We start from the raw sequence: 27,048 nt of genomic DNA on the forward strand, positions 1-27,048 counted from the left end.
AACCATTAAAATTTTACTTTAAGTAGAAACTATAAAAATAATGCACGATATTTTTTACGTGTCAGCAGACGGCCATGTATTTCTTTATGTTGTAATTTTCCACGGAAAACAGCTCAAAAAAGTTTAAGTTTTTTACATAATGCTGCATTAAAAATTGATTATTTTTTATAAAAATTAGTAATGGTAAGTTCTCCAAAGAAATATATAATCACAACTAATATAGAATTATTTAAAACCAACACGATAAACTTACGATAGTTAAAAAAAAAATACTTTTTTTATGTTCATTTAAATTTATTTATTTTACTGTTATTTAGTGGAGACATTTATTTTTTTTGCGGATATTTAAAATTATTTGAAAATCTTGAGAGCCAAAAATCCTCCATAGCCAGGGTGACTGCGATAATACCAACCGATTCCACGAATAGGCTGAGGTGAAGTTTGATCCGTAACGATTTCCTGTAAATCAACATACGGAACAACGTGTTGCATATAATCAGAACCCTCATCAGATCCACAAAATGAAATTTTATTTTCGCATGATCTACTGAGTTCGTAATTCGATCCTACCAAGGACGTCGGTAACAAAAAACCCCAACAACGTGACGATAAGCTAGAGACACTGAAACGAATTAATAAACTAGTTAATAAAATATAAATAGCACTGAAAATAACATAAATTTTAAACATCTCGATAACTGAAGCAGCCTAATATTCAAATAATAATATACAATTACCTCCCAGAACATTGACTTTCTTTTACAATTTCATCTACATTATCATTAAAATTGCCATCATCATTAACATAGCGTCCACGCAATGACTGACCAAATGTGATGCCTGTATAATAATGTAAGAAAACTAATAATTAAAAAATGTTTCTACAAACAATAGTGATTACTAAAACTATCATAAATAAGTGACCTGTTACGACTGCATTCTCTGGCAATTTCATATCTTCTAATATAATTTCTAGACCAGTGTAACTACTTGACCAATCATAAACAACTTTTTTTGCTGAACTACATTTAACGGAACTTTTCCACATTAAAGTATTGGGATCAATTCGTCCAGCTGATAATATACCTTGTTGAAGTTCAAGGTAAATTATGTTACTATGTCTTTTGAATCTCACGCCAGTTGCAACACTAAAAAATAATATTCACTCAAAATGTATTCTACAGTGTAAAAAATCAAGAGTCAGTCAAGCTACTGTAATGTTAAAGTTATCAGTGTTAAATTCAACCACAAACATCACACCGGTGTTAATTTTAACACTGTCTTTTATACAGGGTAGTGCCTTAGATGCATTTCACGGATAAAAATTAGCCAATTTATGATTAAATAATAAAACTCACTATCCATGATCCACTGAAATTGGATCATAACAAATGGAATCAACTAATTCACCACGCAGATCGATCTCGTCATTACGCGTACGTTCGCACAAACACGTGCAATCGTTACCAGTATGATCCCGAGCATACTCTGCTTCGTCTAACCCCCTTCTCAGTCCTCCATCTTTATCGAGTAGGTTGGTGGGGTATCCTATATAATTGTAATGCACATCGATAATACGTTTTTCGGCCGCTTTCCGTCTTTCGGATTCCTGATTGATTTGTGGATGATTTCATAATATAATTTATTATTTACTTACTCTAATATATTGTCATAATCAATGCCAACTCACATTTCGAAACCAGCAGTAATGAATTGTACCTTTACAAGAATTTGGATAACTTAGTAACGGTGGAATGACAGATTGACGCCATGATTCAAGTCCATCACATTTACCGGAACAGTATCCGTCACTTCGTAACAGTTCTTCGTTAACAGTTACTGCGTATATGCTATTAAATCTATCGAAATTGGCTAAAAAATTAAACATACATTTGAGTTTGATACAAAAATTCTATTCAATAAATCTTGTGAATAAATTCTTGAAAGTAAATACTCCTAACTTAAGCTCTGAAAAGTCGAATTATATATAATAAGCAATGTAGATACATCATTTACTAACCGTTTTCTCCAATGTTTCGCCACTCACACGGATCCCCTTTTTGAATCGGAACTAATTCTGATGTTACCAATAACACATTTACTTTAATGATAATTATTAGCGCCCGTATTTCAACACCAGATAAATGGAAATAATTCATTATATACTTGTTAATAACGAAAAATAACAATTTCGTTCGAAGTTTATTGTAGAACAGGAACAGAATTGAATAAAATGCAGAATTTGAGAACTTTTGAGTATATGGTCAGCTTAAGACTTTGACTCGTATATATACTATGATTCGTAGCATTGAAGACGTAGAAGTCGTGATTGACGTCAATATATAGTAGATACGAGTTATCAATATCGTGACAATAGTAGTAATAATCTATGCCGAATTTGTTACATATTTAGCATTTCGATAAATTTTGTCTAATCAAAATAGTATTTTCGTTAAAAAAAAATCACCACATCAAATAAATATATATCCATTTTTTTTAAATAACTATTCTTGTAAGATTTTTTGATAACTCAACATAAAAAATCGGTCAATCGGTTAACCCTGCGGGCCAGCCCCAAAACTTCCCGCTGTTTTTGAGCTCGTTGAGCTCGAAAACATTATTGTGAATACATTTTCAAGCTCTTTGAGCTCGAAAATACTTTTGTATGCCATTGTTTTCTAAAAAAATATTTTTTAGCATTTCTTTCTCCCACTATATCTTGCGAACGAATTAACCGATTTTGATGGTTGAGGCGGCAATCGACGCGTTTTATTAAGGTCTAGAGCTGATAAAATTTTGGGAATGATTGGTTTAGTCGTTTCGACGATATTTGCAAAAAACCGTTTTCTACTGTTTCTTTCGTCGACAATATCTTTTGAACGGATTATCCGATTGAGACGTTCTTAGTGACAATCGAAAGCTTTTATCGAGTTCTAGAGCTGCTTAGATTTTGGAATTAATCGATTCAACAGTTTTCACAATATCCAAAAAAACGAAAAAAAAAATTTTTTTTTTTTTCGTATTTCTTAAATATCTCAGAGTTTATTTGACTAAATGGACTAAAATTTTTTTGAAAATCTAAGTTCAGAAGATATCTTTCGAATGCCGCAAGAACCATCTAAATCGGTTCATTCATCAAAAAGATATGAGAGGTTTACATCAACACACACCCACACACACATACATACACACATCGCTCTGAAAATGTCAGAATAGCATCCTAGCACCTTCAAATGTCAATATATGATGAATACCAGGTTTTCGAAAATCGGGGTGAAACCAATAACTTCCCGTATTTTTTGAAAATCGTCGATTTTCGCAGAGGAAAGTTAAAAAAACAGATTGTCAAATATTAGATCTATCCGAAAATTTTGTTTTATGATCGTTAATAAATAAACTTCGTTAGATATTAGTTGATAGATTTTTTTAACAATGTGGCAATAAATGCCCTTGCGAATATAAGTCGTGATTGAAGTCATAGTGCAGTCATCAATATCAGAAATGAAAAAAAAAAGGAGATAAATAACATTTTTTTCACATTTAACGTACCGATAACATTTTTAATTTTTTGCTGCTAAGATTACTCGTACGAACGGAATTACGATAGTTTGGACGAATACGAATATTTATTTCTTAAAAAACCATTAAAATTTTATTTTAAGTAGTAACTATAAAAATAATGCACGATATTTTGCACGTGTCAGCAGACGAACATATATTTCTATATATCAGGAGACACGGTAGTGTCTCGCGCCAAGTACACGTTCAAACACATGTATATGTGTGAAGTGTCATGGCGCGAGCCTACCGTGTATCTATACCGTAGACATAGTGGTTTTTGGCTCTTTTTAGCTCTCATTTTTTAAAACTTTTTTAGAATAATAAATTTTCAGAAAATTCCTTCTCTATTCGAAAGATGATTGATTGTTCGTCTTAAAATTATAAAACTTTATTCATTTTAGTTATGAGAACTAATTTAAATAATGAAATTAGGCCAGCATATACTATAGCACCCCCACTTTAGACACTTTTATAAATTTTTTCATGCAAAAAGGGCACTGCCAGAGAAAAAAAAGTTGTAAGAAATGCCATGATTCAGTAAAACATTGAAATTTTTTTATAGCAATGATTCATTTTTGCGCCACCAGCAGTGCTTCAGTCTGTATTTTTTACTATAGTTTCATTGAGTTATATAGAAATTCTGATATATAATTCAAACAATCCGTACTTAAATTATCGATATCATATCAGGAGATGACGATCAATAGAATATAAGAACGTTTTAGATTTCAATGATATAAATAAGTCCTTGTTAATGTCTAAGATGAATTTTTTTTATTCATTTCGCATTCAAAGTTTACTTGTATTTTTCAAATGTTTCCTGATTTTGCATACATATATAGATACATATACCACAGAAATATGATTTGTGGGTTGCTAAAAAGTATATTTTTTTTATTTTCTTAAGTTCTATCTAGTTATATTCGCTAGGTGGTATCAAAATCGTATAATATTTAGCACGATGACAGATACAGATGCCCTAATAGCCACTTTAGCTTGAAATTGATGGTAATTTGATGTTGAAATTACCTGAAATTTGCTGCCCGAATTTAGCGTCAATTTGACAGTAAAAGTTGAAAAGAAAAATTTGCGGTTAATTTTTGCTCAATTTAAACGTTAATTTTTACTACAAAAAAAAGTCTGTAATGTTCGTTCTTACCATTGCTGATGATAAACGAATTTATACATAAAAATGTCTACATGACGGTAAAATACTCTACAATTTTTCAAGTCAACAATAAATTGATGTAAAAATTTGCCTGAAAATTGACGATAAATTTTTTCTAGTTAACTTTTGAATTAAATTTGCATTCTAATTCGGGTAGTAAAGTTACGTCAAATTGTATAGCAGGTTGTATATAAGTTGTCGTCAAAAACGGAAAAGTCCGAACTTGACGGACATTTGACGAAAAATTCAAGGACACTTTTGTAAGTGAACTTTTGTCAAAGACAACTGTGCTACATGGAGACTTCAGAAGTCTCTATGCTGTGCTATAAGGGAAGTTTCCTCATGTTATGTCCTTAGTGGTCTCGAGTGCCTCCACCTATTAATTAATTAGTGAACTTGAAAAACATGAATAGGCGTGCATTTAACTTCCATTTGAATTTTACATATTGAGATCTTACAACATTTATTGCATCTTATCAATAATTAGTCGATAATTTAAATAATAAATCAATGTATTACATACTTATTAAATTATCTATCTAGATTATATGAAAGTTGGAATAAATAGATAAATAAATCATTATATTCGGAAAAATATAAACCCAGTTTGAGTGGTTTTGGAATGTTTCCTGTCACCCGATACCTAAAACCTAAATAACACGCATAAAAATCATGAGTAGACCCTTTTTTAGTTTGAATCCATTGAGATTTTGAAAAAAATGCATTCCATTGGGTCAGAGGGGCGGGAGCATAAGTAGTTAGCACCATATGCTAGTTGTAATAGGTGGAAGGTGCTGAGAGGTCGAACTACTAAGCCATTGATGTTTTAAATTACTGACAGAAAAGTCCGACGTTGTCGGATATATTTGACGTTAACTTTAAAGGGAACTGTCGTTAAACAATTGCAGCTCTTTGTCTTATAAAAATTAATTAATCAGGTTATGATATTTAGCAGTACAAAATTACTACAATTGTTAACAAACAATTTTATTGTTTCTACAAGATAATACTATAAACAATATAGGCTCACTTGACTTAAATTATAGATCGATTTCTAATAGTGTATATCGAAATCATTAACAATCAACACGACAAAAAAAAGACAAATCCTACCAAAAACAGATTCTCTGTATAAAATCGCGCCAAGTACACGTTTAAAATTTTTTACAATTAAGAAAAAATTCTTTTTACAAAAAAAATAAATCAAATCGAAAAAATACCACGTACCTAACATAATTCAAAATCATGAAAAACATTTTCATAGAATTGAAAAAATAATTGAAACAAAAAATTTCAATGTACTTGGTGTGCCTATAAACTGAAAAAAAAAAATATTCAATTTTATTAGAAAACAATTTATATGCGAAATCAATTCTAGAAATTAATTTTGCTTGAATAATTTTAGTAATGCACACCAAGTACATTGAAATTTTTTTTTTCAATTATTTTTTCAATTCTATGAAAATGTTTTTCATGATTTTGAATTATGTTAGGTACTTGGTATTTTTTCGATTTGATTTATTTTTTTTGTAAAAAGAATTTTTTCTTAATTGTAAAAAATTTTAAACGTGTACTTGGCGCGATTTTATACAGAGAATCTGTTTTTGGTAGGATTGTAATTTTCCATGGATAACAGCTCGAAAAAGTGTAGGTTTTTACGTAATGTTGCTTTAAAAGTTGATTATTTTTTTAAAAAGATTGATAATGGTAAGCTATCCAAAGAAATATATAATTATAACTAATATACAATTTCTTAAAACCATTAAAATAAATTTATAATGGTAAAACAAAAATCTTTTATTTTCAGATGATTTAAATTTATTTATTTTGCTGTTATTAAGTGAAGACAAATATTGTTTTTCGCCGAAATTTACAATTATTTGAAAATCTTAAGAGCCAAGTATCCTCCATACCCAGGATGACTGCGATAATACCAGCCAATTCCGCGAAGAGGCTCAGGGTATTTTTTATCGGTAACGATCTCCTGTAAATCAACATACGGAACGACGTGTTGCATATGATCAGTACCCTCATTAGATCCACAAAATTTAATTTTATTTTCGCATGATTTACTGAGTTCGTTATTCGATCCTATCAAAGACGTAGGTAACAAATAAGCCGAACAATCTGCCGTTAAGTCAGGGACACTGAAACGAAGCAATAAACTAGTTGATAAAATATTACTGGCACTGGCTATGACACATAAATTTTTAACATATCAATTACTGAAGTGGCCTAATATTCAAATAATAATATATAATTACCTCCCAGGACATTGACTTTCCTTTACAATTTCATCTACATTATCATTCAAATCGCCATTATCATCAACATAACGTCCACGCAATGACTGAGTGAATGTAATGCCTGTATAATAGGGTGATCCAAAAAATAACAAACTTTTTTTTTTTCTTCCAAACAGGTTCAAAAGTTTCATTTAGATAAAAAAAGACGCCTGTGAAAATTAGAGCTCTTAATATTAACATTAAGAGGTTCCTCATCGCACTTTTCTATTTTCCATAAGAATAACATGGGAAAAATTTTTTTTACGTCTTCTGATTTTTATAAGTAGCTAACGATGCGTCATAGGAATAAATGGCAGGCATATTTTTGTAGGAAATTGAATGCTCTACAAAAAAAGATTCTAATCATTTTTTGAGGAATCTATTTGTTCAAAAGTTATTTGAGGTTGAAATCGAATTCATATTAAATTTTGAGATTTTCTACTTTTCCGGCGAAACTATCAGACTTATTACAAATTATCATTGGACCTTTTTTGTAGACAATTTTATTCCCTAAAAGTTATTTCAAATAAAGTTTTTTCGAATTCCGCATTGTTTTCTAGTTATTCTTATATTAATGTCAAGCTCTTAAAATCGATCAGAAGACTATTTTTTTATGAGCATGACATTAAAATAAAAATAACTAGAAAACAATGCGGAATTCGAAAAAACTTTATGAGAAATAACTTTTAGGGAATAAAATTGTCTACAAAAAAGGTCAAATAATATTTTGTAATAAGTCTGATAGTTTCGCCGGAAAAGTAGAAAATCTCAAAATTTAATATGAATTCGACTTCAACCTCAAATAACTTTTGAACAAATAGATTCCTCAAAAAATGATTGGAATCTTTTTTTGTAGAGCATTCAATTTCCTACAAAAATATGCCTGCCAATTATTCCTATGACGCATCGTTAGCTACTTATAAAAATCAGAAGACGTAAAAAAAATTTTTCCCATGTTATTCTTATGGAAAATAGAAAAGTGCGATGAGGAACCTCTTAATGTTAATATTAAGAGCTCTAATTTTTACAGGCGTCTTTTTTTTATCTAAATGAAACTTTTGAACCTGTTTGGAAAAAAAAAAAAAAATTTGTTATTTTTTGGATCACCCTACTGTATAATAATGTAAGAAAACTAATCATTGAAAACTGTTTTTACCAACAATTAGTTATTACTAAAACTATCATAAATAAATGACCTGTTACGACTGCATTCTCTGGCAATTCCATATCTTCTGATATAATTTCTAGACCAGTGTAACTACTTGACCAATTATAAACAACTTTTTTTGCTGAACTACATTTATCAGAACTTTTCCATATTAAAGTATTGCGATCAATTCGTCCAGCTGATAATACATCTTGTTGAAGTTCAAAGTAAACTATGTTACCATGTCTTATGAATCTCACGCCAGTTGCAACACTAAAAAAATTATTTACTAATAGAATGTACTCCAAAGTTCTTAGAAGCACTTAGAAAAAAATGATTTAATTTATAATTGAATACAAAAACTCACTATCCGTCGTCAACTGAAACTGAATCATAACAAATGGAATCAATCAAATCACCACGCGGATTATTTGGATAATTGTAATAACGTTCGCAAAGACAGTAGCAATCGTTACTAGTGTAATCCAACAGTCTCCGTTGATGCTGTAAAGAAGCAAATTGATTTCTGGAATAGAGGAAGGATACAAGATGATATTTTATAGAAATTTTTGTTTGAGGGACGAGATATAGATATGAGCTTTGTGGATCTTTAGGGTTACAAAATATAGAAAGAATTTATAGAAAATCAGAAGTTGTCACACTCCAAGAAAATCTATGGAAAATTTCAAGAAAATGTAGGACGGAATTTAAAGTGGAAATAGAAAATTTTCCAAAGACATTTTCAGAAAATTTCATGTATTTGTCACGATATGGCTTATGATTATCATCAATATCGTGCAAAAAAAAAAGACAAATTATTATTTTTTTCCGTTTTTAATGTACCGACGAAATTATTTTGATAACATTTATTAATTTTTTACTGCTAAGATTATTTGTACGAACGGAATCATGATAGTTTGGACGAATACGAATATTTATTTCTTAGAAAAGCATCAAAATTTGCTTTTGAGTCACAACTATAAAATTAATGCAAGATATTTTTTACCTGTTAGCAGACGGACATATATTTCTTTATGTTGTAATTTTCGACGGATAAAAGTTCGAAAAAGTTTAGGTTTTTACACAATGCTGCTTTAAAGATTGATTATTTTTTTATGAAGATGGATCATTGTAAGCTATCCAAATAAATACATAATTATAACCAAAATACAATTATTTAAAACCGACAAGATAAATTTACGATAGTAAAATAAAACCACTTTTTTTTTATGTTGATTAAAATTTATTTATTTTGCTGTTATTCAGTGAAGACATTTATTTTTTTTTTGCCGATATTTACAATTATTTGAAAATCTTTAGAGCCAAATATCCTCCATAACCAGGATAACCGCGATAATACCAACCGATTCCGCGAAGAGGCTCAGGGGATTTTTGATCGGTAACGATCTCCTGTAAATCAACATACGGAACAACGTGTTGCATATAATCAGAACTCGCTCCAGTTGAAATAAATACAATTCTATGTTCGCATGATTTACTAAGTTCGGTATTCCTTCCTATCAAAGACGTAGATGGCAGATTTGAATAAGTTTGCAAAAAGTCAGTGGTACTAGAACAAAACAATAAACTAGCTGATTAAATATTCACAGCACTGACTATGACTCTCATAAATTTATTCCAAGTAAAATTTCAAAGAATACATTATGACTTATATAATTACCTTTCATCGCATTGACTACTTTTTACGATTTCATCCATATCATCATTGAAATCGCCATCGTCATTAATAATACGGCCGCGCAATGATTTACCCAATGTAACACCTGTTCAAAAATATAAAAAATTCAATTTTTGAAACTGTCGTTACAAGCAATACTTATTATAAAAAGTATTATATAACTATATAACGACCTGTAACAACTGCATTTTCTGGTAAAGTCATATCTTCTAATATGACATCATGTGACTCATAGAGATTGTTGCTTCGGAAATCAGAAATCACTTTCTTTGTTAAATTACAGTTATTAGCAGTTGTCCACTTCAAAGTATTGGGATCAATTTGTCCAGCTGATAATATACCTTGCTGAAGTTCAAGATAAACTATATTACTATGTTTTTTAAATCTCACGCCAGTTGCAACACTAAAAACAAATTATTTATTAATAAAATGTACTCCAAAGTTCTTAGAAGCTCTCAGAAAGAAAATCATTTAATTGATAATTGAACACAAAAACTCACTAGCCGTCATCAACTGAAACTGGATCATAACAAATGGAATCAATCAGATCACCACGCGGATTGTTTTTATAATTATAATAACGTTCGCAAAGACAGGAACAATTGTTACCAACGTAATTGTAGTCTATCGATGCTTGAATTAGAGCATTATATCCGTCATTGGTACACCCGAATTTACAATCTAAATCAGCCTTCTTTTTTGCCGCTGCTTGCCGTCTTTCGCTTTCCTAATTAGTTTTCGCATAATTTCATATACTTGCTTACTCGACAATAATCATCAAGTGTTCAATGTACTCACTGCTTTGAACCAGCAAAAATGAATTATTCCTGGGCATTTATTTGGATAAGGTAAATCAGCTGCAATCAACTTACGACTTGGCTCAAATTGATCACATTTACCAGTAGAATATCCACTCACAGTCAATAGTTCTTCATCGATAGATACTGCGTATATGCTATTGAATACCAGGAAGTTGGCTTAAAAGGTCAAACATTTGTTTGAGATTATTACAATATTTCAATCGAATAAACTTAATGATTGAATTCTTGCGAATAAATTTATGACATTTCACTTTTGAAAAGCGTGATTCTACTAAAATCAATGTCGATATATTTTATTTACCTTCTGCTCCATTATCTTGCCATTCACGTGGATCACTTTTTTGGATGGGAACTAATTCTGATATTACCGATACCATATTAAGGTGAATAACGATTGTAAGTATCCATATTGTAAGATTGGATATGTGAAAATAATTCATAACGTTTCTAGTTTAGCGTAAAATGGCAATGGGGTTATACGAATAGAGCACAGTAAATAAAAACTTAGCAAAGTTGAGAAGTTTTCTTGAATGGTCTGCTTGAAAAATTATTTCTTATATATAATAATGTGGCAATAAATACCCTTGCAAATATAAGTCGTGATTATCGTCATTATACAGTCATCAGTATCATCAGAAATAAAAAAAAAGAAGATAAATAATATTTATGTCACATTTAACGCACCCATAACATTTTTTAATTTTTTGCTACTAAGATTATTTGTACGAACGGAATCACGATAGTTTAGACAAATAAGAATATTTATTACTTAAAAAAGCATTAAAGTTTGCTTTTAAGTAGTAACTATAAAAATAATGCACGATATTTTTCACGTGTCAGCAGACGGACATATATTTCTTTATGTTGTAATTTTCCACAAATAAAATCTTAAAAAAGTTTAGGTTTTTACATAATGCTGCTTTAAAAATTGATTACATTTTGATAAAGATGAATAATTGTAAGCTTTCCGAAGACATATATAATTGTTACTAATACACAATTATTTAAAATCAATGACATAAATTTACGATAGTAAAAAAAAGTCTTTTATTTTCAGTTTATTTAAATTTATTTATTTTACTGTTATTTAGTGAAGACATTTATTTTTTTCTCGCCGAAATTTACAATTATTTGAAAATTTTAAGAGCCAAAAATCCTCCATAGCCAGGATGACTGCGATAATACCAACCAATTCCACGAATCGGCTGAGGTGAATTTTGATCTGTAACGATCTCCTGTAAATCAATATACGGTACAACGTGTTGTACAGCATCTGTACTCTCAGAAGTTCGAAAAAATACTATCATATGTTCGCATGATTTACTAAGTTCATTATTACTTCCTATCAAACTTGTAGATGGCAGATCTTCAGCACTTTGCAAAAAGTCAACGTTCCTGAAAAAAAACAATAAACTAGCTGGTAAAATATTCACAGCACTGACTATGACACTGATTAATTCATTTCAACTTAAATTTAAAAGAATACATTAATACTTAAATAATTACCGTTCATCGCATTGGCTGTTTTTTACAATTTCATCCATATTACCATCGAAATCGCCATTGTTATTAATCATACGGCCACGCAATGATTTACTTAATGTAACACCTGTTTATAAATATGAAAAATTCAATTTTGGAAAACTGTCGTTACAAGCAATACTAATCATATGAAAACTATTATATAACTATATAACGACCTGTAACAACTGCATTTTCTGGTAGAGTCATATCTTCTAATATGATATCAAATGCCTCGAAACTGTCGGGTAGGAACTCAGAAAACACTTTCTTTGATGAATTACAGTTATTAGCAGTTGTCCACTTCAAAGTAGCAGGATCTATTCGTCCAGCTGATAAAATAGACCTTGCTGAAGTTCAAGGTAAACTATATTACTATGTTTTTTAAATCTCACGCCAGTTGCAACACTAAAAAAAAACGATTTATTAATAAAATGTACTCCAAAGTTCTTAGAAGCTCTTAGAAAGAAAATCATTTAATTGATAATTGAACACAAAAACTCACTAGCCGTCATCAACTGAAACTGGATCATAACAAATGGAATCGATCAAATCACCACGCGGATTATTAGGATGGTTATCGTGACGTTCGCAAAGACAGTAGCATTCGTTACCAGTATAGCTCAATCGATTCTGTATTTCCCGTTCTGATTTGATGATACAATTTTGACTATAACGGAACACCGGTGTTCGCATTACGCTTCTTAGGTCAGCCAGTTCCGCTTCGAGTTTTTTCCGGTTTTCGGTTTTCTGATTAATTCTCGTATGTGTTAGAATATTTTTGTTGTCATACGTTATAATGTTGTGATTGTAAATTTTGACTTACGGCTTTGAACCAGCAGTAATGAATATATCCTCTACAAGTATTTGGATAACTGAAATAATGTGCAGCCCATTGACGATTCCATGGATTAATATTATCACATTGACCAGAACAATATCTATTACCATTTAGTAGTTCTTCATTTATAGATATTGCGTATATGCTATTAAATACCAGGAAGTTGGCTTAAAATGTCAAACATATATTTAAGATTATTACAGTATTTTTATTAAATAAACTTAATGATTGAATTCTTGCGAATAAATTTATGAAATTTCACTTTTGAAAAGCGTGATTCTACTACAATCAATGTCGATATATTTTACTTACCTTCTGCTCCATATTCTCGCCATTCACTTGGATCCCCTTTCTGAATTGTAACCAATTCTGATGTTACCAATAACACATTTATTTTGATAATAATTATTAGCGCCCATATTCCAACACCGGATAAATGGAAATAGTTCATTATATATTTCTTAATAATGACAAATAACAATCTCGTTCGAAGTTTCTTGTAGAACAGGAACAGAATTAAATGGAATGCAGAATTAAATAATTTTTGAGTATATGGTCAGCTTATAACTTTGACTTGTATATATACTATGATTTGTAGTATTGAAGACGTGGAAGTCGTGATTGACGTCATTAGATTGTAGATACGAGTTATCAATATTGTTATAATGGTATAGTAATGATCTAGGTCAAATTCATTATATATTTAGCATTTCGATGAATTTCATCTAATTGTAATTAGTTTTTCCATTAAAAAAAAAATCAGTAATTACTAATATCACTCACAAGTCGAAAAAGGGAGCAATAGAAATAAAATCGACAGTTGAATTAATTTTTCAGTAATTACTATTAAACTGATACGTGATATTTCAAAAATTCCAGTGGATAAACATAGACTTTTTATTTTGAAGTTTTCTAAAAATAACGCCTCCAGGGCATTCAGATTTTTTAGAATACCACTTTGAAAAATAGTCGCTTTTAGATAAAAATTAGTTCTTGTAAGTTATGTAAAAAAATATGGCTTCAATTAATTATCAATTACGGAAAAAATATTGCTATTAATTCAATAACAAACTTGTCGTGGTTCAGAATATATCTGACAAAGTGATTCAATAGAGACATCGGAAAATTAAATACAAAAGTTTATAGTATTTTTTAAATTAATGGACTTTATTAAAAGTAAATTGGTCTTTTTAAACTGATAAATAACCAGATCAAATAAATATAGGGGAGGGGGGGTTAAGTTTTCGAGGACTAAAATACGCTAAATCTTTTTGTTTTTAGTGATATTCGAGGTAAATAGACAAAATTTTTAGCTGCCGTTAAAAAATCAAATTTTTATTTTTGGCGGGCAAAACGGGGTACCCTTAAAAAAAGTTGAAAAAAAAAAATTTCTGAAAATTGATCAAATTTTATTACTTGAATCTTTTATATGTAATATACATAACGAAAAATTACATTTCACATCATTGGTGGACACGAAGGCAAAAAAAAAATTTTTGTGGGGCAGAGAGGCCTCCCTCCAAAAAATGATATTTTTTTTTTTTTTTTTTTTTAAATTGTTTTCATTATTAAGAATGTATTTCTTTCTCTTGACAACTATTTTTGGTTTTATAATACTCAAGAAAAATTTTTTTAAGTGTAATAAATCGTTTCCCCTCGATTAGCTTAATTACTAATTGCTATTTAATAAAAAAAAACAATTCTGTATTTGTTATTTGTCATTATTTTGAACCCAAAAAACGTGTTTTTTGATTTTTTAGATTGCAGATTATTTTGCATTATTTAAAATTTTTTATCAATAAAACAATAAAATATTATTTTCGAATATTTTTAGTGGCCAAATTTGCCCCAGCTATAACAAATCAGCCGAAAAATGGATTAATGTATTATATTTTATTTAATTTGACGATAAAAATATAAAAGAATCATTTTTTCAAAATTTTCGGCTGGTCCATTTTGCCCTAGGTGTTATGGGTAAGGCTAAAAATGCGGAATCATATCAATTTTTTTTTAATTTAACGATAAAAATTTGAAAGAATCATTTTTTCAGGATTTTCGGCTGTTGAAGTTCAAGGTAAATTATGTTACTATGTCTTTTAAATCTCACACCAGTCGCAACACTAAAATAATTATTTATCAATAAAATGTACTCCAAAGTTCTTAGAAGCACCTAGAAAAACAATTATTTATCATTGGTAATTGAATAGAGAAACTCACTATTTATCATCAACTGAAACTGGATCATAACAAATGGAATCAATCAGATCACCACGCGGATTGTTTTTATAATTATAATAACGTTCGCAAAGACAGAAACAATCGTTACCAGCGTAATCGTACTCTATCGATGCATGAATTAGAGCATTATATTCGTCATTGGTACACCCGAATTTACAATCTAAATCAGCCTTCTTTTTTGCCGCTGCTTGGCGTCTTTCGCTTTCCTAATTAGTTTTCGCATAATTTCATATACTTGCTTACTCGACAATAATCATCAAGTGTTCAATGTACTCACTGGTTTGAACCAGCAAAAATGAATTATTCCTGGGCATTTATTTGGATAAGGTAAATCAGCTGCAATCAACTTACGACTTGGCTCAAATTGATCACATTTACCAGTTGAATATCCACTCACAGTCAATAGTTCTTCATTGATAGATACTGCGTCTTAGTCCAGTCGATGCGCACGAAAAAATGGTCAAAGATCATTTTTTCGGTGGGTAAAGATCGATTTTGAAAAATTTTTTTTTCAAAATACTAGAAAAAATATAAGGAAAAAAGTTACCATAAATTTGGAGGGTGATCTTTTTTTTTTTATAAAAAAATTAGATGTAAAATGAAATATCTCTAAAAGTATTGAGAAGTTATCGAGACAAACTGGTATCATTGTTTTTGGGATTTAATAACGAACAAAATGAATTTTGAACGAAGTCTCTACGACGAATAGTTGCTGAGATAAAAATTATTAAAGCGCGAAAAACGAAAAAGCGCGTCATTTCGTACGCGCGCGGATAAACAAAAGAGTGTAACTCGGCAGCAAATCGATATTTTAACAATTATTTTTCATTATTCTCTTAGTAAATCATATATCAACCATAAAAAAATTTGGTAACTTCCAAAAAAATTTTTTCGAATTTTAAATTTAAAAAAAGTAAAAATCACTTTTTGTTAAATAAAAAATAGAAAAAAAGAAAAATAAATAAAATGACCTAATGGATAATTTTGTTTGAACCATTACCCCAATAATTACGGGTAATGACAGTTAAAAAAAATTTTTTTTTCATAAAAAAACCCGTTTTAAAAATTTTTGAAATTTATCAACAATTAAAAAAAAAAAAAAATATTTTTTTTGATACGACAGAAATTCATCTCGCGAAATTCTGAATCGAATGGTATATACGAATTTTTGTAGATTTTTTGAAATTTTTCCTTTATAATTTTCAATATAAGGACTTAGAAAAATTTCTTGCTACGGGACTTTAAAAAAATAGGACTTCGGATATCTTCGGGAATTGCCAGAGAGAGAAAGTAGTCATTATCCGTTAGAAAACGACACTACGTCTTATGCCTACTTTCTCTCTCTAGCAATTCCCGAAGATATCCGAAGTCCTATTTTTTTAAAGTCCCGTAGCAAGAAATTTTATTAAGTCCTTATATTGAAAATTATAAAGGAAAAATTTCAAAAAATCTACAAAAATTCGTATATACCATTCGATTCAGAATTTCGCGAGATGAATTTCTGTCGTATCAAAAAAAATATATATTTTTTTTTTTAATTGTTGATAAATTTCAAAAATTTTTAAAACGGGTTTTTTTATGAAAAAAAAATTTTTTTTAACTGTCATTACCCGTAATTATTTGGGTAATGGTTCAAACAAAATTATCCATTAGGTCATTTTATTTATTTTTCTTTTTTTCTATTTTTTATTTAACAAAAAGTGATTTTTACTTTTTTTAAATTTAAAATTCGAAAAAATTTTTTTGGAAGTTACCAAATTTTTTTATAGTTGATATATGATTTACTAAGAGAATAATGAAAAATAATTGTTAAAATATCGATTTATTACCGATAACATATTAAGGTAAATAACGATTGGAAGTATCCATATTGTAAGATTGGATATGTGAAAATAATTCATAACGTTTCTAGTTTAGCGTAAAATGGCAATGGGGTTATACGAATAGAGCGCAGTAAATGAAAACTTAGCAAAGTTGAGAAGTTTTCTTGAATGGTCTTGGAAAATTATTTCTTATATATAATAATGTGGCAATAAATGCGCTTGGAAATATAAGTCGTGATTGACGTCATTATACAGTCATTAGTAATGAAAAAAAATAGAGATAAACACCATTTTTTTCAAATTTAAAGCACCGATAACATTTTTTAATTTTATGCTACTAAGATTATTTGTACGAACGGAATCACGATAGTTTGGACGAATACGAATATTTATTTCTTCAAAAACCATTAAAATGTGCTTTTAAGTAGTAACTATAAAAATAATGCACGATGTTTTCCACCTGTCAGCAGATCATATATTTCTTTATGTTGTAATTTTCCACGGATAACAGCTCAAAAAAGTTACGGTTTTTACATAGTACCGTTTTAAAAATTGATGATTTTTTATAAAGATGACTAATTGTAAGCTTTTCAAAGACATATAATTGTAACTAATATACAATTATTCAAAACCAATGAAATAAATTTATGATAGAAAAAAAAAGCCTTTTATTTTTAGTTTATTTAAATTTATTAGTTTACTGTTATTAAGTAAAGACATTTATTTTTCTTGCCGAAATTTACAATTATTTGAATATCTTGAGAGCCAAAAATCCTCCATAGCCAGGGTGACTGCGATAATACCAACCGATTCCGCGAATAGGCTGAGGTGAACTTTGATCGGTCACGATCTCCTGTAAATCGACATACGGAACAACGTGTTGCATATAACCAGAACCCTCATCAGATCCACAAAATGAAATTTTATTTTCGCATGATTTACTGAGTTCGTTATTCTTTCCTACCAAGGACGTTGGTAACAAAAAAACCCCACAACGTGACGATAAGCTAGAGACACTGAAACGAATTAATAAACTAGTTAATAAAATATTAACAGCACTGAAAATAACATAAATTTTTAACATTTCGATAACTGCAGTGGTCTAATATTCGAAAGATAATATATAATTACCTCCCAGGACATTGACTTCCCTTTACAATTTGATCTACATTATCATTGAAATCGCCGTCATCATTAACATAGCGTCCACGCAATGACTGACCAAATGTGATGCCTGTATAATAATGTAAGAAAACTAATAATTAAAAACTGTTTCTACAAACAATAGTGATTACTAAAACTATCATAAATAAGTGACCTGTTACGACTGCATTCTCTGGCAATTTCATATCTTCTAATATAATTTCTAGACCAGTGTAACTACTTGACCAATTATAAACAACTTTTTTTGATGAACTACATTGATCAGAACTTTTCCACTTCAAACTATTACGATCAATTCGTCCAGCTGATAATATACCTTGTTGAAGTTCAAGGTAAATTATGTTACTATGTCTTTTGAATCTCACGCCAGTTGCAACACTAAAAAATAATATTCACTCAAAATGTATTCTACAGTGTAAAAAATCAAGAGTCAGTCAAGCTACTGTAATGTTAAAGTTATCAGTGTTAAATTCAACCACAAACATCACACCGGTGTTAATTTTAACACTGTCTTTTATACAGGGTAGTGCCTTAGATGCATTTCACGGATAAAAATTAGCCAATTTATGATTAAATAATGAAACTCACTATCCATGATCCACTGAAATTGGATCATAACAAATGGAATCAACTAATTCACCACGCAGATCGACCTCGTCATTACGCGTACGTTCGCACAAACATGTGCAATCGTTACCAGTATGATCCCGATTTACCTCTGCTGCTCTTATATCTGCTCCATGTTTCTCAAATAAATAGGCGGCGTATGGACCTGCATAATCTCTATAAAACTTGGATACTTTGTCTGAGGCCGCCTTTCGTCTGTCGGTTTCCTGATTAATTCGTGAATGATTTCACAATGTAATTTATTATTCACTCACTCTAATATAGTGTCATAATCAATGCCAACTCACTTTTTGAAACCAGCAGTAATGAATTGTACCTTTACAAGAATTTGGATAACTTAGTGAGAGTGGAATGACAGATTGACGCCATGATTCAAGTCCATCACATTTACCGGAACAGTATCCGTCACTTCGTAACAGTTCTTCCTTAACAGTTACTGCGTATATGCTATTAAATCTATCGAAATTGGCTAAAAAATTGAACATACATTTGAGTTTGATACAATAATTCTATTAAATAAATCTTATGAATAATTTCTTGAAAGTGAATACTCCCGACTTAAGCTCTGAAAAGTGGAATTATATAATAAGCAATGTATATATATCATTTACTTACCGTTTTCTCCAATGTTTCGCCACTCATACGGATCCCCTTTTTGAATCGGAACTAATTCTGATGTTACCAATAACACATTTACTTCAATTATAATTATTAGCGCCCGTATTTCAAAACTGGATAAATGGAAATAATTCATTATATATTTTTTGATAATGAAAAATAACAATTTCGTTCGAATTTATTGTAGAACAGGAACAGAACTAAATAAATCAAGAATTTGAGAACTTTTGAGTATATGGTCAGCTTAAGACTCTGACTCGTATATATACTATGATTGATAGCAATAAGGACTTATTGACGTCGTGATTGACGTCATTATACACTCATCAGTATCATCAGAAATGAAAAAAAAAATATTTATTTCAAATTTAACGTACCAATAACATTTTTTTATTTCATGCTACTAAGATTATTTGTACGAACAAACTCACGATAGTTTGGACGAATACGAATATTTATTACTTAAAAAAGCATTAAAATTGGCTTTTGAGTAGTAAATTCGAAAAAAATGCACGATAGTTTCCACGTGTCAGCAGACGAACATGTATTTCTTTGTGTTGTAATTTTCCACAGATAACATCTTAAAAAAGTTTAGGTTCTTACATAATGCCGTTTTAAAAATTTATTATTTTTTTATAAAGATGAACAATTGTAAGCTTTCCAAAGAAATATATATTCGGAACTAATACACAATTATTTAAAATCAATGAGATAAATTTATGATAGTAAAAAAAAGTCTTTTATTTTTAGTCTATTTAAATTTATTTATTTTACTGCTATTAAGTGGAGACATTCATATTTTTTTTTTCGCTGAAATTTACAATTATCTAAAAACCTTAAGAGCCAAGTATCCTCCATAGCCAGGATGACTGCGATAATACCAACCGATTCCACGAATCGGCTGAGGTGAATTTTTATCGGTAACGATCTCCTGTAAATCAACAAACCGAACAACATGTTGTCCATGACCTGAACTCGCATCAAATGATCTGAAATTTTCAGAAAAGTTGATGGCCAACAAGCTCTTTCGATTGCCACCTTAATCATCCAAATTGGTTTAATAGTTAAAAAGTTATGGGCCGGTCACACACATACATACACACACACACACACGCACACATACATACATATACATACAGACACTCGGACATCATTCTAAAAATACTCAGAATAGCTTCCTCGGACCTCAGAACGTCGACATCTGATGAAATTTCGATTTTCGCAAATCGGGGTGAAAACAAAACTTCCCGAAATTTTGAAAATCATCGATTCTCTTAGCGGAAAGTTAAAAAAAAACAGATTGTCAAATGTTGGAACTATCAGAAAATTTAATTTTATAATCATTAATAAATAAACTTCGTTAAATAGTAGTCGATAAATTTTTTTTCAAGGTGGCAATAAATGCAAAAATGAAAAAAAAAAAAAGATAAAGAATATTTATTTCACATTTAACGTACCAATAACATTTTTTAATTTTTTGCTACTAAGATTATTTGTACGAACGGAATCACGATAGTTTGGACGAATACGAATATTTATCTTTTAAAAAACCATTAAAATTTGTTTTTAAGTAGTAACTACAAAAATAATGCACGATATTTTCAAGGTGTCAGCAAACGAACATGTATTTCTTTGTGTTGTAATTTTCCACGGATAGCAGCTCAAAAAAGTTTAGATTTTTACATAATGCTGCTTTAGAAATTAATCATTTTTTTATAAAGATGAATAATTGTGAGCTTTCCAACGACATATATAATTATAACAGTTATACAATGATTTAAAATCAATGAGATAAATTTATGATAGTAAAAAAAAGCCTTTTATTTTTAGTTTATTTAAATTCATTTACTTTACTTCTATTAAGTAGAGACATTTATTTTTTTCTCGCCGAAATTTACAATTATTTGAATATCTTGAGAGCCAAAAATCCTCCATAGCCAGGGTGACTGCGATAATACCAACCGATTCCACGAATAGGCTGAGGTGAACTTTGATCGGTAACGATCTCCTGTAAGTCAACATACGGAACAACGTGTTGCATATAACCAGAACCCTCATCAGATCCACAAAATAAAAATTTATTTTCGCATGATTTACTGAGTTCGTTATTCTTTCCTACCAAGGACGTCGGTAACAAAAAACCCCAACAACCTGACGATAAGCTAGAGACACTGAAACGAATTAATAAACTAGTTAATAAAATATTAACAGCACTGAAAATAACATAAATTTTAAACATCTCGATAATTGAAGCAGCCTAATATTCAAATAATAATATACAATTACCTCCCAGAACATTGACTTTCCTTTACAATTTCATCTACATTATCATTGAAATTGCCGTTATCATCAACATAGCGTCCACGCAATGACTGGCCGAATGTGATGCCTGCATAATAATGTAAGAAAACTAATAATTAAAAACTGTTTCTACAAACAATAGTGATTACTAAAACTATCATAAATAAGTGACCTGTTACGACTGCATTCTCTGGCAATTTCATATCTTCTAATATGATTTCTAGACTACCGTAACTAGGTGACCCACCATGAATAACTTTTTTTGCTGAACTACATTTATCAGAACTTTTCCACTTCAAACTATTGGGATCAATTTGTCCTCCTGATAATATGCCTTGTTGAAGTTCAAGGTAAATTATGTTACCATGTCTTTTGAATCTCACGCCAGTTGCAACACTAAAAAATAATATTCATTTAAAATGTGCTGGACAGTGTAAAAAATCAAGAATAAGTCAAGTTACTGTAGTGTTAAAGTTATTAGTGTTAAATTTAACTTCAACCATCACACCGGTGTTAAAGTAATTTCATTCTATCTTTGTTTTTTCATACAGTGTAGTGCCTCAGACGCATTTCACGGATAAAAATTATCCAATTTATAATTAAATAATAAAACTCACTATCCATGATCCACTGAAATAGGATCATAACAAATGGAATCAACTAATTCACCACGCAGATCAACCTCATCATTACGCGTACGTTCGCACAAACATGTACAATCGTTACCAATATAACGTAGTTTTTCGTTATATTCACGTGTAACGTCTTGACTTTTTATATAAGCGGAAAGTCCCTTGGGCGATGAACCCTCGGCGTCCTGCTTCTCTTGTTCCATTGCCGTTCGCCTTTCGGATTCCTGATTGATTTGTAAATGATTTTATAATATAACTTATCATTTTTTTACTCTAATGTATCGTCATAATTAATGCCAACTCACTTTCTGATACCAGCAGTAATGAATTACACCTTTACAAGAATTCGGATAACTCAGTAACGGTGGAATGACAGATTGACGCGATGATTCAAATCCATCACATTTACTAGAACAGTATCCGTCACTTCGTAACAGTTCTTCCTTAACAGTTACTGCGTATATGCTATTAAATCTATCGAAATTGGCTAAAAAATTGAACATACATTTGAGTTTGATACAATAATTCTGCACGGAAAGAAAAAAATGGGAATTTTTCCAATTTTACATGGGGAAAATTCCTTTGTTGACATTGTAAATTTTACTATGTCAACATGTAAATTGTAACTATGTCACATAGTAAATTTTGCTTTGTTACATAGGAATTATTCCTATATTGAAAATGTAAATTTTCCCATATCAACATTGGAAAAATAACTATGTAATATAGGAACAATTCCAATGTTAACATGGGAAAAATTCCCATGTTGACATGGGAACAATTCCCATGTCAACATAGGAAAAATTCCCATGCTAACATGGGAATTGTTCCTATGTCAACATGGGAAAATTTCCCATGTTGACATGGGAAAAATGCCCATGTCAACATGGGAAAAATTCCCATGTTAACAAAGTAGAAATTTCCATGTATATAAAAGTAAAATATTTGTAAATTGATGTTTTTTTTACGTAAGTTATTAAGTTAATCAAAATTAATTAATTAAATTGATGATTATATAGGGGAAGAGAGGGAGGCAATTTTGCGCCTCCCCCGCTCAAACACTATTTATGTTAAAAATTTGGGAGGGGGGGGGGGATTTTGGCCCCAAATATTTTGAGGCATCCAAAATTTTAGGGGCCCATTTTGCCCCCTCTTCCCCTACTCATTTATATTAATCGAATTTATAAAAACATTTGTTGTTTGGTAGGTGCTACAAAAAAATTTTAATTAAAATACACAAAATTTTTTCGGAAACTTTGAAATTCTATTTTCGTAAATCTTAAAACCTTGACACATCCCTATTTTATCGCTTTAAGGCCTAAATGATAAAAATGACCAAAATATTTGGTATTTTAGTGATTTCAGCTTCTTGTGGACTTTTTCCATGCAACATTGCAATTTTTCCTATGTTGACATGGGAATTTTTCCCATACCATCATGGATATTTTTACTATGTGAACATAGGAATATTTACCATGTTAACAGAGAAATTTTTTCCTTGTCAACATGGGAAAAATTCCCATGTCAACATAGAAGAAATTACTCCAGTAACATGGGAAAAATTCCTATACTGACATGGTAAAAATACCCATGTCAATAAAGGAATTTCAGCAATGGTACACTGACCGAAAGGTTATCTTGGTTCAAAGAGAATTATCTTGAGTCAAGAGAATATTTAGGAAAATGGAATAAATCTTGGTTGAAGAAAATTTTCTCTTAATTTTGATTATTTTGATTCAAAAAGTTATTTTTTCGACCCAAATGGGTTAAAGTTTTAAATTAAAAATATATGATTTTAGTTCAAAAAGAAAAAATATTTAAAGAAAGTAAATTGTTTTTTGAATTAATATTTTGAATTTCTTCATTCATGTATATTGAATATTTTATTCTATGAAATTTAACTTCTCTACGTAAGGAGTCAGATTTCTTAAACCAACTAGTGGCTATTGCTTGAAACAAAAATAAAAAAATTTAAGTCAAGAAAATCAAGCTCTTGGTTTTTTTCCATAGCAGCATTCGGATAACAGGAGCACTCGGGTCTATGCAGCTTCTCTACTTCGGACACTACTTTGTGTATACACGTAGACGCCCGAAGATCCCAAAAAAATGAAACGAGTCTGTTCAGCGCTGGCGCCGTATATGTGCAATTATATATTACACACCAATATTCTAATAGTATTAGTTTATTAATTATACAATTAACTAATTCATATACCTAAATTGTTTTGAATTGAAGTGTTCGGTAAAAATGTGAGTTATTGTAGTTATTAGTCATTATATCTGGTGTTTTTTCCTGATTCACGTTAAGTTAAATGGTGTCGTTTCAATCACAAAAAAGTAAGTTAATTATTATTTATGCTGTTTTTAATCATATCAGATAGTCACGTTTGTTATCATTTCTGATCCTAAATTTACATAAAATTGTTTCCTTTCTAGTGTGGTATATATCATGCAGTTGATGCTGTCAATGAAGCCAGGATAAATAACCTAACCTTTCATTTATTTTTGTAACAAAAAAAAAAAATTTCATTGTAATAAAGAATCAAAATATATTTTGATGATTAATTGTATATACTCTGAAAATATAATTTTTAATAAAAACCATTAATTTAAAATTGAACTTAATTATTGTATTTTAAATAAAAGTATTTTTTATTTTACGTTAATGTATAATTTAGTTTTAAAATGAGTTTTTTATATTTTTAATCTAAAATTAATTGTTTTCAGATAAAGTCTACATTTATTTTGAACTAAATGTTATCAAATCTTTAAATAAATTAATTTTTACTTGGAGTAAGTTAAATGTGCCTCCGTTTAAAAACTCGATGTATCGAAATGAATCGATATCGACTACATTCGAGAGAACAATGTTTTTAGAATGAGTTGGTATCTTCTAAAACCAAGAGCTAAATTTTCTTGAGCCAACCAAGTTGTTTTCTTGTTCGGAGAAACTAAAAACATTTAAAGCAAAAATTTATATTTTTAAATCAAAATTGAATTTCTTTATTGAAGAGCTTTATATACTCTAATTAAAAAAAAAAAAAATTTTTACCAAGAGAAAATTTTTTCAAACAAGAAAAGAGGATATTTTAATTTAAGAATTAATTTTTGGAAACGATTTTCTTCTTGACCCAAGAATTCCTTTTTTTGTGTGTAACAAAGCAATTTTTCCATTTCTACATGGAAATTTTTCCAATGGCAACATGGAAGATATTCCTATAATATATGGGTAAAATTCCCATAAAATATGGTTATATTCCCATTTTTCCCTAGTAAAATTTCCCATGTTGATAAAGTAAAATTTGCCATGTCAACAAGGGAATTTCTCCTAAGTAAAATTGGAAAAATTCCCATGTTTTTCTTTCCGTGTGTTAAATAAAGCTTGTGAATAAATTCTTGAAAGTGAATACTCCCGACTTAAGCTCTGAAAAGTGGAATTATATAATAAGCAATGTAGATATATCATTTACTTACCGTTTTCTCCAATGTTTCGCCACTCATACGGATCCCCTTTTTGAATCGGAACTAATTCTGATGTTACCAATAACACATTTACTTCAATTATAATTATTAGCGCCCGTATTTCAAAACTGGATAAATGGAAATAGTTCATTATATATTTTTTGATAATGAAAAATAACAATTTCGTTCAAATTTATTGTAGAACAGGAACAGAACTCAATAAAATCAAGAATTTGAGAACTTTTGAGTATATGGTCAGCTTAAGACTTTGACTCGTATATATACTATGATTGGTAGCATTAAAGACTCATAAGTCCTGATTGACGTCATTACACACTCATCAGTATCATCAGAAATGAAAAAAAAAAATATTTATTTCAAATTTAACGTACCAATAACATTTTTTTATTTCATGCTACTAAGATTATTTGTCCGAACAAACTCACGATAGTTTGGACGAATACGAATATTTATTACTTGAAAAAGCATTAAAATTGGCTTTTGAGTAGTAACTTCGAAAATAATGCACGATAGTTTCCACGTGTCAGCAGACGAACATGTATTTCTTTGTGTTGTAATTTTCCACAGATAACATCTTAAAAAAGTTTAGGTTCTTACATAATGGCGTTTTAAAAATTTATTATTTTTTTATAAAGATGAACAATTGTAAGCTTTCCAAAGAAATATATAATCGGAACTAATACACAATTATTTAAAATCATTGAGATAAATTTATGATAGTAAAAAAAAGTCTTTTATTTTTAGTCTATTTAAATTTATTTATTTTACTGCTATTAAGTGGAGACATTCATATTTTTTTTTTCGCTGAAATTTACAATTATTTAAAAACCTTAAGAGCCAAGTATCCTCCATAGCCAGAATGACTGCGATAATACCAACCGATTCCACGAATCGGCTGAGGTGAATTTTTATCGGTAACGATCTCCTGTAAATCAACAAACCGAACAACATGTTGTCCATGACCTGAACTCCCATCAAATGATCTTAAATTTTCAGAAAAGTTGATGGCCAACAAGCTCTTTCGATTGCCACCTTAATCATCCAAATTGGTTTAATAGTTAAAAAGTTATGGGCCGGTCACACACATACATACACACACACACACACACACACGCACAC

The 27,048-nt window shown here is 29.8% G+C and overlaps 6 protein-coding genes, 1 long non-coding RNA gene and 1 other non-coding gene across 11 annotated transcripts in view; 1 reads left to right on the forward strand and 7 right to left on the reverse strand.

Annotated features, from left to right (window-relative positions):
* LOC130672745 (LIM domain only protein 3-like) overlaps positions 1 to 27,048 on the forward strand; it is a 117,332-nt gene that overhangs the window by 19,457 nt on the left and 70,827 nt on the right. The gene's annotated exons all lie outside the window — the stretch shown is intronic.
* Positions 287 to 2,268, reverse strand: LOC130672738 (uncharacterized). Its single transcript, XM_057477450.1, has 6 exons — positions 2,021 to 2,268; positions 1,691 to 1,872; positions 1,359 to 1,609; positions 925 to 1,148; positions 738 to 840; positions 287 to 622 (listed from the first exon to the last, which is right to left on the reverse strand). Exons 1-6 carry the CDS (start codon positions 2,157 to 2,159, stop codon positions 352 to 354), a joined length of 1,170 nt encoding a protein of 389 aa, XP_057333433.1. The 5' UTR covers positions 2,160 to 2,268; the 3' UTR covers positions 287 to 351.
* On the reverse strand, positions 9,388 to 11,235 carry LOC130672742 (uncharacterized). Its single transcript, XM_057477456.1, has 6 exons — positions 10,983 to 11,235; positions 10,659 to 10,837; positions 10,361 to 10,587; positions 10,034 to 10,263; positions 9,843 to 9,945; positions 9,388 to 9,731 (listed from the first exon to the last, which is right to left on the reverse strand). Exons 1-6 carry the CDS (start codon positions 11,119 to 11,121, stop codon positions 9,464 to 9,466), a joined length of 1,146 nt encoding a protein of 381 aa, XP_057333439.1. The 5' UTR covers positions 11,122 to 11,235; the 3' UTR covers positions 9,388 to 9,463.
* LOC130673275 (uncharacterized) lies at positions 12,497 to 13,494 on the reverse strand. The gene is made up of 4 exons (XM_057478244.1): positions 13,356 to 13,494; positions 13,029 to 13,210; positions 12,708 to 12,952; positions 12,497 to 12,610 (listed from the first exon to the last, which is right to left on the reverse strand). Exons 1-4 carry the CDS (start codon positions 13,492 to 13,494, stop codon positions 12,523 to 12,525), a joined length of 654 nt encoding a protein of 217 aa, XP_057334227.1. The 3' UTR covers positions 12,497 to 12,522.
* Positions 17,806 to 19,764, reverse strand: LOC130672739 (uncharacterized). The gene is made up of 6 exons (XM_057477451.1): positions 19,511 to 19,764; positions 19,183 to 19,364; positions 18,857 to 19,101; positions 18,423 to 18,646; positions 18,236 to 18,338; positions 17,806 to 18,120 (listed from the first exon to the last, which is right to left on the reverse strand). Exons 1-6 carry the CDS (start codon positions 19,647 to 19,649, stop codon positions 17,850 to 17,852), a joined length of 1,164 nt encoding a protein of 387 aa, XP_057333434.1. The 5' UTR covers positions 19,650 to 19,764; the 3' UTR covers positions 17,806 to 17,849.
* LOC130672741 (uncharacterized) lies at positions 20,974 to 26,210 on the reverse strand. Its single transcript, XM_057477455.1, has 6 exons — positions 25,921 to 26,210; positions 22,752 to 22,933; positions 22,432 to 22,670; positions 21,987 to 22,210; positions 21,800 to 21,902; positions 20,974 to 21,684 (listed from the first exon to the last, which is right to left on the reverse strand). The coding sequence occupies exons 1-6, from the start codon at positions 26,057 to 26,059 to the stop codon at positions 21,414 to 21,416; spliced, it is 1,158 nt and encodes a 385-aa protein (XP_057333438.1). The 5' UTR covers positions 26,060 to 26,210; the 3' UTR covers positions 20,974 to 21,413.
* Positions 23,188 to 23,356, reverse strand: LOC130674087 (small nucleolar RNA snR190). The gene has a single exon (XR_008990983.1). It is a non-coding gene; the product is annotated as a small nucleolar RNA snR190 (small nucleolar RNA).
* Positions 23,351 to 25,914, reverse strand: LOC130672749 (uncharacterized). The gene is made up of 3 exons (XR_008990766.1): positions 25,499 to 25,914; positions 25,235 to 25,397; positions 23,351 to 24,938 (listed from the first exon to the last, which is right to left on the reverse strand). It is a non-coding gene; the product is annotated as an uncharacterized LOC130672749 (long non-coding RNA).

The sequence above is a fragment of the Microplitis mediator genome, chromosome 8 (assembly GCF_029852145.1).
Source record: "Microplitis mediator isolate UGA2020A chromosome 8, iyMicMedi2.1, whole genome shotgun sequence".
NCBI lineage: Eukaryota > Metazoa > Arthropoda > Insecta > Hymenoptera > Braconidae > Microplitis > Microplitis mediator.

What these genes read in the sequence shown, in the direction of transcription:
- LOC130672742 (XM_057477456.1), bottom strand. Translation starts at nt 11,121, where the DNA reads ATGAATTATTTTCACATATCCAATCTTACAATATGGATACTTACAATC. An exon ending in ATTTTTGCTGGTTCAAAGCA is followed by an intron (nt 10,588 to 10,658) that starts GTGAGTACATTG and finishes AAAACTAATTAG; the next exon opens with GAAAGCGAAAGACGGCAAGC. An exon ending in AGAAAATGCAGTTGTTACAG is followed by an intron (nt 9,946 to 10,033) that starts GTCGTTATATAG and finishes ATTTTTGAACAG; the next exon opens with GTGTTACATTGGGTAAATCA.
- LOC130672738 (XM_057477450.1), bottom strand. Translation starts at nt 2,159, where the DNA reads ATGAATTATTTCCATTTATCTGGTGTTGAAATACGGGCGCTAATAATT. An exon ending in ATTTCAGTGGATCATGGATA is followed by an intron (nt 1,149 to 1,358) that starts GTGAGTTTTATT and finishes ATTATTTTTTAG; the next exon opens with TGTTGCAACTGGCGTGAGAT. An exon ending in GAAAGTCAATGTTCTGGGAG is followed by an intron (nt 623 to 737) that starts GTAATTGTATAT and finishes AATTCGTTTCAG; the next exon opens with TGTCTCTAGCTTATCGTCAC.
- LOC130672741 (XM_057477455.1), bottom strand. Translation starts at nt 26,059, where the DNA reads ATGAACTATTTCCATTTATCCAGTTTTGAAATACGGGCGCTAATAATT. An exon ending in AGAGAATGCAGTCGTAACAG is followed by an intron (nt 21,903 to 21,986) that starts GTCACTTATTTA and finishes ATTATTATGCAG; the next exon opens with GCATCACATTCGGCCAGTCA. An exon ending in GAAAGTCAATGTTCTGGGAG is followed by an intron (nt 21,685 to 21,799) that starts GTAATTGTATAT and finishes AATTCGTTTCAG; the next exon opens with TGTCTCTAGCTTATCGTCAG.
- LOC130672739 (XM_057477451.1), bottom strand. Translation starts at nt 19,649, where the DNA reads ATGAATTATTTCCATTTATCCAGTTTTGAAATACGGGCGCTAATAATT. An exon ending in GCGAAACATTGGAGAAAACG is followed by an intron (nt 19,365 to 19,510) that starts GTAAGTAAATGA and finishes TCAATTTTTTAG; the next exon opens with CCAATTTCGATAGATTTAAT. An exon ending in ATTACTGCTGGTTTCAAAAA is followed by an intron (nt 19,102 to 19,182) that starts GTGAGTTGGCAT and finishes CGAATTAATCAG; the next exon opens with GAAACCGACAGACGAAAGGC.
- LOC130673275 (XM_057478244.1), bottom strand. Translation starts at nt 13,494, where the DNA reads ATGAACTATTTCCATTTATCCGGTGTTGGAATATGGGCGCTAATAATT. An exon ending in GCGAGAATATGGAGCAGAAG is followed by an intron (nt 13,211 to 13,355) that starts GTAAGTAAAATA and finishes TGACATTTTAAG; the next exon opens with CCAACTTCCTGGTATTTAAT. An exon ending in ATTACTGCTGGTTCAAAGCC is followed by an intron (nt 12,953 to 13,028) that starts GTAAGTCAAAAT and finishes AGAATTAATCAG; the next exon opens with AAAACCGAAAACCGGAAAAA.